The sequence below is a fragment of the Phoenix dactylifera genome, unplaced genomic scaffold, assembly GCF_009389715.1.
Source record: "Phoenix dactylifera cultivar Barhee BC4 unplaced genomic scaffold, palm_55x_up_171113_PBpolish2nd_filt_p 000046F, whole genome shotgun sequence".
Classification (NCBI taxonomy): domain Eukaryota; kingdom Viridiplantae; phylum Streptophyta; class Magnoliopsida; order Arecales; family Arecaceae; genus Phoenix; species Phoenix dactylifera.
The window spans coordinates 938,704-951,420 of NW_024067669.1; the positions used below are offsets into that span (position 1 = coordinate 938,704).

Here is a 12,717-nt window from a genome sequence, read left to right on the forward strand (position 1 = left end):
CCCCAGGCTGAAACCGGTTTTGGTTGTGCATCCGGATGATATTAGTTAGAAGCAAAAATTCATACGCATCCTTATCTTAACAGAAATCGATGTAAATTAAATATAAAAGATTTTTAACATCCCATTGAATTAGATCAGCTGTTTGTTAATCTTTTGTCATTGTTTATTCTAACTTCAGTACTATCTCTATTGAGCAAAATCTTTATGAAGTGAGGAATCTAAATGGGACATGACTCTTACCAAGCTCCCAACCATGGATAGTGTAACCCTTATTGACAGTGTAGTGAATAAAAGATGCAGCGTTGGTGGAGTTCCAGGGTCCTCCTAAAGAACCACCCGGCAAATGAACCCTTCCATTAAGGGCATTCAGCCCAAAAATGATTACAGCTCTGAAGCAAGAATGCATCGGATTAGACAGAATTTATGAAGAGAGCAATGAGAAATGCAGGATACGCCTACCACGAAAGCATTCATTATGAAAGCATACTATCCTAACAGAATTTTTCTAGTGGGATCAAGGGAAAAACTAGTCCATGAGGCATTTATAGGAAGTTTAAATAATCAAAGTACCCGGCTTTTTTGAAGAAACCATTGAGTTCATCCCATCTATGCATGGGTAGGCAGCCTTGAGAAAAACCAAACATCTCAGATTTTTTCTTAATAAAAGGAGTACATGGCTGTTGAGGATCCACGCCATATATGACCTTATCTTGCAAGGAGCCCCCAATGCGGAGTTTCAATGGAGAAAATTCTGAAAGGTCACAAAAATTAGTTCAGAGGAAAAAAAAAAAAACTAGATTGGCCATTTGATATTAAAAGCATAGGCATAGATTAATTTTTTAAAATAAAATACTAGGAAAGCACTTACCTTTAACAGCATTCAATAAAATCTTGTTGGAAAGATTCTGCAGGAAGGAAAAAATGAAACACCTGTGTCAATCACCATTTTCAATCATTTTACCTTCACATTCAGAAAGTAATATTTGTTTTGAAAAAAAAAAAGTCTGGATCACACACACTAACATGAGATGGACAAATGAACACACCAAATAAACAATTGAATTATAGAAGGGAACGAAGCATAGTAAACCAAATAGCCCTTCATTTCTTTTCAGAGGAAGAAGAAGAAGAAGATCGTTTTTTTCTTAAGACTATATACTACTACTAATATCAGAAACCATGTCAAGGAAACCATCTTCAAAATGTAAAATGGGACCTCACAGGATTTAGACATTATGAGGAAATATAAATGATGATGGAGTGAACTTTATCAGAAGTACTCGATCCTCATTTTCAATTTCCATTCAACAAACCTATGATATCAAGAAGAGTGAAACAAATAAAATTAGCATATTAATGAAAACTACAAATAGTTTTCACTCGAAATGAAAAAAGGGAAACAATCTGGAAACAACACATAGACAAAAAAAACTCTCCAAATAGAGGCAAAAATATAAATTCTTCATTTTAATTAAGCTCCAAATCATAGAAAACCATTGCCAAATACTGACAAAAATATAAATTTTTACATAGACAATGCTAAGAAAAAAAAATCTAGAAACAACACAAACAATTGCCAAATTCGACCAAAAAAGAAAAAGTTCAGTTTTTGACAAGCTCCACATTACAAATTATAACACAATACAGAGCAAACATCCGAACTTTTGACCAAATTGAGCATTGCTACCAAACTGAACCCCCCCCCCCCCCCCCCCCCCCCCCCAAAAAAAAAAAAAAACAATTCTGAGAAAATCCATATGAATAAAAGTTCAGATTTTGACGAGCTCCACATTGCAAAATATAACAGCACTAAGCCAAAAAAACCAAACTTTTTACCAGATTGAGCACGGATGCGAGGCCCCAGCTACAAGTCCCGTAATCACACTTCTCCGGCGGCCACCAATCCAGCGTAGCGCAAACGAAGTCATCGTCAGTGACCGCAATGGCAGTTGTCCCATCGACGACGGCGGTCCCCTTGCTGGCCCCAGCAGGCGGAGAAGCCCCAACAGCGTCCACTGCGACGAAGCTGGAGAGCCATAGAAATGCCCAGAAGCAGAAGCCTAGGAGCCGCAGAAGAGCTCCACCCATCTCCCAGAGGCCTTCAGAGAGAAACAGAAGGAGAATAGAGAGAAAGGTGAGGCCTTTAGGGGCAATATAAGAAGAGAATACCTCCCAGCACCACCATATAAATACTATAATGCCTTCTTACCCGAAGGTGGAATAGGTTGGTACACAAAGCTTGGAATCTATATAGAGGGAGGGGCTCCAAGAGGAGAAGGGAAACAGAGGAGGACAAAAGGGACCAACTGCCTTTGTCTTACTGGGGTTAGATTTGGGGTAAATTTGATGTCCCCGGGGGGGGGGGGGGGGGGGGGAGCACGTGGTTCGGCTTCTTAAACTTTTATGGACGGCGGTGGCGAGCATGTGAAGCGGAGTTTAAAAAAAAAAGCGGAGTGGGGCCCACTGTAAGGTTTTAGATGCTTCGCTTGAGTTAGGGGGCGGTGCTTGGGAGGGAATACCCCATGTAGATACTGTCCTGTCCCAGATATTGCCACTTGATCTGGGCCGTTCATTTAGCAATGCAGCCGTTTCTAGTTGTAAGTAATCCAGTGTTTGACCATGGCGCGGGGCATTTTGAAAGAGGGACCTTTACTTAAAATTATAGAGGAAAGGGACTTTTCTATATATTGGCAACAAGTGGTACAACAACAGTAACATAGCCATTATATTCTTTTATAGAAATGAAACTCACAAAAATAATATATTGCTCATATAATATTGACTACAAGCTTCTGTTTTGACAAAATTCTTGTGCTTTTGATAAGAAGGACCGAATAAAAATATATTATTCAGCAATATTGTTTGTCAAATTATTAATATAAGAGCTCTTTAGTCAATTAGAGATTTTTAGAAATTCATGCTTATTATGCTAGTACTCATTAATTTATGGAACTAACGGTGATTATTATGCTAAAGAAATGTTTTGGCACAGAAGAGATGTACTTTTGAAGTTTGGCTTCATATATACAAGTCCATTATAAATGTTATGATACACAAAAAAAAAAAAAAAATTCTTTCTCTCATCTTAGCAAATATCAGAATCATCAATCTTGCACTCGTTTGGAACAATCGAGTTATTGTAAATTAAAGGGTTTTCGCATTGGCAGCACCTTGTGGTCCAACTGCTGTCCTAAAATTCCATTGTTTAAGGAGGGTAGGTTATTGTTTTGACATGAAGGAGACACCTCAACCATCAAACTACTAAGGTGGCATCTACTAAGGTTGCATCAAACAATGGTTTGTCCTGGTCCTATTGGGATTTTTATTGCAGTTGAGTTGGTTATCATGTCAATTGTGAATCTTAATTATATTAGGATATATGTTAAACTGTGCATCTAATTACTTGTGGGTTTAGTTAGGGCATTCCTTACCATGAGTAGCATTTGTGTACTATATGACTGTACAGCCTTCAGATTGAAAAAGAAATAATAGTTCCTGAAATTGTTTGGTGACTAGAATTGGTGACCGAGTCCGAGTGGTTTTGTATTTGGTCTTTAAGAATATGAGAGTGGTGAGGCATTGTGAGTAGCTTGAGTATGGAATGCCTGTTGGAGTCCAAAGAGGATTTGTGTCTTGCTTCTTTTTTTGTGAGTTAGGGAACAGTTCATAATTTCCATGGTTATCGTGGAGAAAGTATTGTGAGGCATGTTTTGATATTGAACATGAGTTTTGTTATTTTTTTTTTATTAGTAAAATTTTTAGTCCACTCTCTTCAAATTTATTCTCCCTTAATTTTGTTTCTTTCTCATTATTGTTGCTTGTTCTTGAGGTTCTGGGCATTGGCCAGCCCTATTACTTAGCATCATGCCATTCTATGATAGATCATAGAACCCTCAAAACATGAACTGTGTCATTATAGTACATTTTCTTAGCTTATCTTTCTTCATAGACACATCCAAGTAGAACCGGGAACCAAATATCGTTAGTGCGATTAAAGACTCAAGTCCCGACGGAATATTCTGCAGGACACTGGAATAGGGTATCGTCCTAAGTATCAGGACAGGACCATCCTGCTATTATCCAAACATCCTAATCGGTACATCTTTGGACATTCTCTATTCCAAATGTCGGAACAGGACGAGATGATGGTGCATTCCGTTTTATAAAAAAATCGAAACAGCTTTATTCCATAGTATTTAAAATCTTGAGTGCAATTCCAAGTCTAAAATTTTCTGTCTTCAACTCTCCCTTATTTTTTTTTCCCCTCTTAAGTACAGAATCAACAAAAAAAACAATCTACCTCTAGACAAAAGAGTGGGCCAATTGCGCGATCATTATGAAAGATATACCTTGACTCAAAAGTTTATACGCTTCCAAATCCAGGAAGGATGACAAGAAAACGAGTACAAAATTACCAACTAAAATAATTACGAGACCATCCATCATGACAATGTAGTGCTGCTAACTAGATGTATTCATTTGAATTTAATTTGTAAACGAAGCAATTCCAAGTCCTATTATACTTTCCATTGACGTATTGGATATTAGGAACTACCTGATGACAGTACATGAGAGCTTCACCACCTTAATTCATTCTATAACAACCAAATGTTATATCTTTTGACTTCCTCATCAAGGCTACCAATCAAACTAATGCAACCATTTCCAAACACCAAGCAAGACAAAAGTGCTAAGTTGCTAACAGTGAGCTTAACTTTAAATTGGTAATTTCTCCTCAGCTGGCCATTGACGTAGAAGTCCAAACAGCTAACTTGTGGATGCAAGATTGCAAATTCAGGTTTAGAAAGGGGTTTTAGGTTTTAGGTCTAAAAGAGTTTGATTGGGAACAAAAATTCAGGTTTTATGTTTTAAAGATCTTGTTTTCATGCCAATCAAGAAGTATATAAAAGAAAGGTCCAGACATATAGGCTAAATCTTTTATAGGGTCATCTACAATAAATGAAGCAAGATGAATCCAGATAATTAGCAAGCAAAAGAAGAAAAAAACAATAATTTAGAACAAGGTTCTTAAAACTTTGACATCTTAGCAATCTAAATGGATAGGTGGCACCAAGATGAACTGAGATCTCGGTTGAATAGTAAGTTGGTAAAGACATGGAAAGGTCAAGATGTTCGAACTCGGATCTTCGCAGATATTTATCAAAACCATAACATTTAACCATCAAAAGTTTTAGTAAAATCAGAAGGGTTTTTTGCATAGATACCCTTCTAAATATCAGATTTTGCACGAATACCCTTTGAAAATTGGTATTTGCACGAATACCCAGCTGCCGAGACACCAGACCAATAGTGTAATAGAACGAGAGAGAATCCTGACGGGCCGAGGTTCCTTTGGATCCTGTGAACCTATGCTTGTTGCCATCCTTCGATGCTTGAACCCTACTCCCCTTATGATATTAATCCCATCATCAGATCAATTGCTGGAGGTAAATCTAGATACAGCCAATTTGCAAATCCTATTGTATATTTTTGTTATATTCATGATAAAAAAACAAACCTTTGGTCATAGGACCAAATACATTTACTAATAAATACAGGATTATAAAGGCTATCACATTAATTAATGTATCTAAATTCTTTCCATCTATTAGGATTTTTTTACGTAAATACCCTTCTAAATATAGAAAATTGTATGAATATCCTTATAAAGTTACTATTTGCTTGTATACCCTTATAAGAATTTCTATTTGCACGTCTACCCATTAAGGGTATTTTAGTCATTTTAATTTAAAATCGTTAATTTTTAACGGCGTTAGATAGCATGGGTATATATGCAAAAATAAGAATAAAAACAGATAGAATAGCAAAACAAGTATTTTACAAGGGTATACATGCAAATATCAATTTTGGAAGGGTATTCACGTAAAATCCAATATTTAGAAGGGTATCCATACAAAAAACCCAAATCAAAATTATCACTATTTTTTAAGACATTAGGTTATGTTGCCCAGATAGACAACCCAAGAGGGGGGGGGGGGGTGAATTGGGTTTTAAAATAATTTAGATATTTAAAACATTGTGGATGACTAATTAAAACTATTGCAAGTTGTTTAATTAAATGCTATGTGCTGTGAGTGATATGAGAGGAAGAAGAAGAGAGACAATCAAACACAAACACCAAGTTTTATAGTGGTTCGGAGCTAACCCTTGCTCCTACGTCCACTCCCCAAGTCTCACTTGGGAATTCAGTATAACCCCTTGGATTACAGCCAGTTGTTTTCCAAGCTCACAACCTAACTTGTTGTTTTACGAGCTCACAACGAACTCGGTCGGTTTTTCCAGGCTCACCGACTAGAACCACCCCGATTGTTTTCCCGGGATCACAATCGAACCCTTACACACGTTGGTTTTACACTCGGCTCACCAACTAACCTCAATACCCTTGATTCAATCCTCCGATTGAACCAAGCAAATACAAGTTGTAAATAAAATAGACAAACAGAAAACTAAGCTTCTCAAAAGCAGATGAAAAACAATATAATCTGGAAAGAGTTTAGAAGCCCTCAAACGCTTTGAGTTGGAGTGAAGGAATGGCTTCTTGAACTCCGGGTCTCCTCTTGAATGTGTAGTCGACTTGAATGCAGGAGGAGGCTTCTTTAATTGCTGGAAAGATGTAGGTGGATGCAGTTAATGCAGCTCTTCCCTCTTTTTCGTTGAAGAACAGGTTGCAGAGATTGAATGCTTGATTACTTGGAGTGGAATGGTTGTTCTCTGCCTTGCTACAGTCCTCTGTGGCTATTTAAACCAACCCCCATGGAATCTAGCCGTTAGAGACCTTTTACTGCCCGTTCTGCACACTCTGCGCAGCCTGACAATGTGTCCGTTGGTGGGTTGGAGTCGACTCGCGCGATCAGGAGTCGACTCGGCTGTAGCGGGAGTCGACTCATGCTTTTCTGGAGTCGACTCGGCAACTGTTCCAGATTTGAATTAAAGTTGCCTTCGCGACTGGGAGTCGACTCGTCTTGACCCAAAGTCGACTCGCCAACTTCTGGAGCTGACCTGGCTTTCTCGGAGTCGGCTCATCCCATGAAGTCCGTGGATCCATTTTTTGAATTTGGTCCACTCGAGTCGACTCGACTGTCCTAGGAGTCGACTCGTCTCTCAGAGCCCGAACTCCCGATCTTCTGTCTTTTGGCTCGTCCAGTCTTGGAGTCGACTCGAACTTCCTCGGAGTCGACTCGGCTCTCAGTTTCCGAAACTTGGTCTTCTGCCTTTTTGATGTGAAGCTGCCTTGGAGTCGACTCTAGCTGTCTGGGAGTCGATTCGAATCTCAGAGGCAGTAACTTGGTCTTCTGTCTTCCTTGTGGTCGCGGAGTCTCGGAGTCGACTCGCGTATTGCGGGAGTCGACTCGAATCTCAGAGTCCGAAAAATGCTTTCTGACTTTTTCCTTGTGTTCCTCTGAGAGTCGACTCTCACTTTCTTTGGAGTCGACTTGCCAACCATCGGAGTCGACTCGCGTTCCACTGGAGTCGACTCGAACTTCAGACCCGAAAACTGCTCTCTGACTTTTTCTGCCTGTGACTCCTTGGAGTCGACTCTTACTACCCTGGAGTCGACTCGGTGAACATCGGAGTCGACTCGTGCACTTCAGGAGTCGACTCGCTGACAGGTTTTGAGTTGATGCTTTCTGTTCGTCTGTCTGTTCTCAGTCGGAGTCGACTCGTACTGATCCGGAGTCGACTCGAGTCTCAGACTTTGGTTCAGGCTGACTTCTTAACTTATCCAAAATATTATGAACCAAGTCTAGAGACACTTAGAGAAGATTTTCACTGAAACACTTAATTGAATTCATTAGTAAACAAGAGATATACTCAAATGCTTTGAGCTCATCAAAATCAAATAGGGTTATGATCAATCACTCCACAATCTCCCCCTTTTTGATGATGACAAAACATTGAGTATATGTAAAGTGAATTGCACAATAAACAATGAAATAAAATCCATAAATGAATTCAAATGTCTGGTAATTCAATTTATCCAAGCTTGAAAGGAGTGAAACAATAAATTTCGGAGTTAAAGCTCCCCCTTTCATTTGGAATTATATAAGCCTTCATATAATGCAATCAATTGTTTGGCTTATATATCTTTAATGATTTAGCTTTCTTAAAATTTCAGATTCTCCCCCTCAACATATGCAATCTACTTGGTTTTGATTCTTTGAATTTCCTTTTAATGCTTTGAAGTTTTTGAACTGAAATTTTGGTTTTTAGAGGAAAAATCTGTCAATTTGTTCTTGACTAGGATTCAGCTAATCTCCGAATATCCCTTGAATAGATTCTGGAGATTACTCCATTAGGAGCCCCAAAAGAGAGATAATGAGCCTCGAGGTACCGAATCCACTTAGAACAAATTTGTGTGTTTTAAGAGTTTATCTTTTTATTGATTTCCATTGATTCCTTTTACATATTTTATACATATTTCTCCCCCTTTTACATATTTTATATATATTTCTCCCCCTTTTTGTCATCATATCAAAAAGGAGGTAATCAGAACACACAATCAAACATAGATCAAAAGGCACAGTATTGAAGAAAAATGCGGCTACTCATTGTATTAATTTGTATGTAAGTACATTTGAGAATACAATAAGTAAAGCAAAACACTACATGTCAAAACAAAATACAAAAAGTAGCTACGGTCTCCTCGAGGATGAGGCACCTCCTCTCGAGGATGTATCTCCTCCTCTCGAGGATGTGGCTCCTCCTCTCGAGGATGCATCTCCTCCTCTCGAGGATGTGGCTCCCCGAGGCATGCGCTCCACGAGTGATTGAACCGCATTGTTGACGTTCTCGAGCTGGCGAATGATGGCCTGGATGGCCCTGCTCTGTGTCGTATCCAGCTCGAGCACCGACTTCTGCAGTCCGTCCAGCTTGTCGATGAGCACATTCGACAAGCGCTCGGCCCCCTCAGTAGTGGTTTGCATGTCACGGCCGATGTCATCCCGCATCTGTCGAGTGGTGCTCGTGACCTCACTCATGCTATGGAACTGGGCCTGCATCAAGGTCCTCATGTTGTATATCTCTTGCCGCACCTCAGCCGTCATGTCAGTCACGGCTGTCAGGGAAGGGACCAACGCGGAAGATGTGGGCGCAGGAGAGGGAGTAGGCACCGAACCTCGGAGCTCCTGAAGCAACTCATCCCTCAGATCTCGGACTATCTCCTGCCGCAGCTCCCGGAGCTGCTCAGGATCAATGCGGACCTCCATGGGTGGTGGAGCCGAGAAGGAGGGTCCGACGGAGGTGGTAGGAGCAGAAGTGGATGGAAAGTCTGGTATGTCGGGATAGTCAGAGTCGGGCTCAGGACTGGGGGAAGGTCTGGTGGTCTGTGTGGTGATGGATGACTTTCTAACCCATGTCCCCTCTCTCTTCCGAAACCCCATCCTGTGTAGGGTCCCCGGACGCATGCGATCAGTCCATCGCAATGCGCGAGAGGGTTCCCCCTCAGGGATAGGGATCTCGTACTCCCTAAATAACAAGGTGAAGACCATGCCGTAGGGTAGGGTGAGCCTAGGTCTGTCTAGTGGCTCACACAGGTATCTATATATGAGTTTGGGGAAGTTGATTGGGGTGTCATGAAGCATATAGAACATGAGAGCTAGGTCTCTCTCAGATACAAAGTCAAATCTCCCGGTCTTAGGGAAGATGGACCTAGAGAATATACTCAGGAGGATCCGCATCTCAATCGGTAGTGAGCTAGCGGATACCTCGTCTAAAGGTGACTGGGGTGGATGCCCTAGAACGGCCGTAAGGGCCTCAACCCTGTCCTCAGGATGTGTGGGAGCCACCCCTACTTGTGGAAGGTGGAGGATGTGGGCAATAAGATCCTCCGTAATGAACAGAGGGACACCGGCTACTGTGCCCTCGATACCCCCATCTCCCCGATGGACGGTACCGTAGAATTCTCTAACAAGGCCAGGGTAAGTGGGGAGGTCTAATGTAAGGAAAACTCTAAGCCCTGGACCCTAAGTCTTTCACCTATGGTGAAACCCTCCCGGGAGAGATAGTCGAAATCGACATACCTCCCGGTGGTGACGGCCTTCCCGGCTAATGGCCTCGCGAGAACCGCCCTAGGCGGGGAACGAGCCGGAGGTTGTGGCCTCGCGGGATCGTGCCGAGCCTTGGAGCGCCGCTCGGGACCGGCCTCGGGTCGGGACCTCTTCCGGACTACGGTTTTACGCGGCATAATGACCTAGATTGGGAGGAAAATCCTAAGGGACGGTGAAAGGTCGACGGAGAAGACTTGGGGACGACCGGGGACGACCTAGAAAGGGAGGAAAACCCTAAGGGACGGTGAAAGGTCGACGGAAAAGGCCTTGGGGACGACCTAGGAGTCGGCTCTAGGGCTTGTGAACAGTGGCGGCTTGAGAAAGAAGTGTTTTCGAAACGACAGAGTTAGGGTTAAAAAGTCGGATCCCGACTGCGAGTCGACTCCACTGAGTCGCGAGTCGACTCGACCTCGAGTCGACTCCAGAATATGCGCGAGTCGACTCTCCTTATGCGCCTGTAGACCTCGAGTCGACTCCCGACTATATGCAAGTCGACTCCCCCTCTGCTGCCATCTATGCGAGTCGACTCCCGCAAATGCGCGAGTCGACTCCCCCTGAGGAGCCGACTCTGAAACTTACTCGAGTCGTCTCTAACTTTGGCACGCACCTAAAAATCATGCTACATTCGTGCCGAATGAGGGAAAATCACTAAATTATGATCTGATTTGATGATCATTGAAAAGAAACTCTATTTTAACCACAATCTAATCATCAAAATCAATGAATCTAGTGGAAACTACCACTAGGATGGATCAATCACTCCTAATCCCCTCCTAAGCACATTAAACCTCTCTTCACTTAGGAGTTTTGTAAAAATGTCTGCTAATTGATCATCAGTACTAACAAATTGGAGTGTCACATCACCATTCAATACATGGTCTCTTATGAAGTGATGTCTTATCTCAATATGTTTAGTTCTTGAATGCTGAATTGGATTTTTAGTTAGATTAATGGCACTTGTATTATCACAATTAATGGGAATTTTATCTTGTTTAATGCCATAATCTTCTAATTGTTGTTTAATCCACAAGATTTGAGCACAACAACTCCCGGCTGCAACATATTCAGCTTTAGCAGTAGATAATGCAACCGAGTTTTGTTTCTTGCTAAACCATGAGATTAGATTTTCTCCTAGAAATTGACAAGACCCGCTGGTACTTTTTCTATCAAGCTTACATCCAGCGAAGTCTGAATCTGTATATCCTATTAAGTTTAGGCTAGATTCTTTAGAGTACCATAATCCTATATTCTTAGTTCCTATTAAGTATTTAAAAATTCTCTTAACTGCAACTAGATGTGATTCTTTAGGATTAGCCTGATATCTAGCACACATGCAAACACTAAACATAATATCAGGTCTACTCACAGTAAGATACAATAAGGATCATATCATACCTCTATACAGTTTCTGATCTACAGATTTACCTGATTCATCTTGGTCTAATTTGCATGATGAGCTCATGGGGGTGCTGATTGACTTGTTTCCCTCCATATCAAACTTCTTGAGCATCTCCTTGATATATTTGGCTTGATTGATGAAGATGCCTCCTTCAGACTGTTTGATTTGAAGCCCGAGGAAGTAGTTCAGCTCTCCCATCATGCTCATCTCAAATTCACTCTGCATCAAATTAGCAAAATTCTTCGCAGAGGCGATTGTTAGTAGCACCGAAAATGATATCATCAACATAAATCTGTACTAATAACATATCTTTGTTTTGCTTTTTCAGAAATAGTGTTGTATCTACATTTCCCCTAGAGAATTCATGTTCTAATAGGAATTTGCTAAGTCTCTCATACCATGCTCTAGGTGCTTGTTTTAAACCATAAAGTGCTTTGTTCAGTTTATATACATGATTAGGGTATTGATGATTTTCAAAACCAGGAGGTTGTTCTACATATACCTCCTCATTAATATACCCATTTAAAAATGCACTTTTTACATCCATTTGAAATAGTTTGAAGTCCTTAGAGCATGCATATGCTAATAATAGTCTAATAGCCTCAAGTCTAGCTACAGGAGCAAAGGTTTTATCAAAATCTATACCTTCTTCTTGATTATAACCCTTTGCTACTAGTCTAGCCTTATTCCTTATAACAGTTCCATTTTCATCAAGTTTATTTTTATAAATCCATTTAGTACCTATAATTGGATATTCAGAAGGTCTCTCTACTAGATTCCATACCTTGTTTCTAGTAAATTGGTTTAATTCTTCTTGCATTGCATTTATCCAATTTACATCATTTTCGGCTTCTTCTATATGTTTGGGCTCAAAGTGTGAGACAAAAGCTAGATGGTTATTTAAATTCCTAAGGGATGCTCTAGTCCTAACCGGTTGAGATGGATCATCTAGAATTAGTTCCTTAGGATGCCCGTGAGCATACCTCCAAGCTTTAGTTAGCCCATGATCCACAATAGCCTCTTGGCTTGATGATGCTCCTTCAATCAATTTTTGATTATCATCTTGTAATGCCATCTCATCTATCTTTTCTTCAAGAATTTCAACATCATCATCAAAATTAACTTTCTTACTAGAGGAGATGTCACTAGAATCATCAAATACAACATGTATAGATTCTTCTATAACTAAGGTTCTTTTATTAAAGACTCTATAGGCTTTACTAGTTGTAGAGTAACCTAAGAATATTCCCT

General features: G+C 40.6%; 1 protein-coding gene across 1 annotated transcript; it reads right to left on the reverse strand.

Annotated features, from left to right (window-relative positions):
* Positions 1-202: 202 nt before the first annotated feature.
* On the reverse strand, positions 203-2,088 carry LOC120104621 (heparanase-like protein 3). The gene is made up of 4 exons (XM_039116065.1): positions 1,837-2,088; positions 869-905; positions 571-751; positions 203-389 (listed from the first exon to the last, which is right to left on the reverse strand). Exons 1-4 carry the CDS (start codon positions 2,086-2,088, stop codon positions 203-205), a joined length of 657 nt encoding a protein of 218 aa, XP_038971993.1.
* Positions 2,089-12,717: the final 10,629 nt, after the last annotated feature.

Coding starts and splice junctions, on each gene's coding strand:
- LOC120104621 (XM_039116065.1), bottom strand. CDS start 2,088: ATGGGTGGAGCTCTTCTGCGGCTCCTAGGCTTCTGCTTCTGGGCATTT. Junction 906..1,836: donor TCGCATCCGTGCTCAATCTG/GTAAAAAGTTTG, acceptor TCCTTCCTGCAG/AATCTTTCCAACAAGATTTT. Junction 390..570: donor GGTTTCTTCAAAAAAGCCGG/GTACTTTGATTA, acceptor TTCTTGCTTCAG/AGCTGTAATCATTTTTGGGC.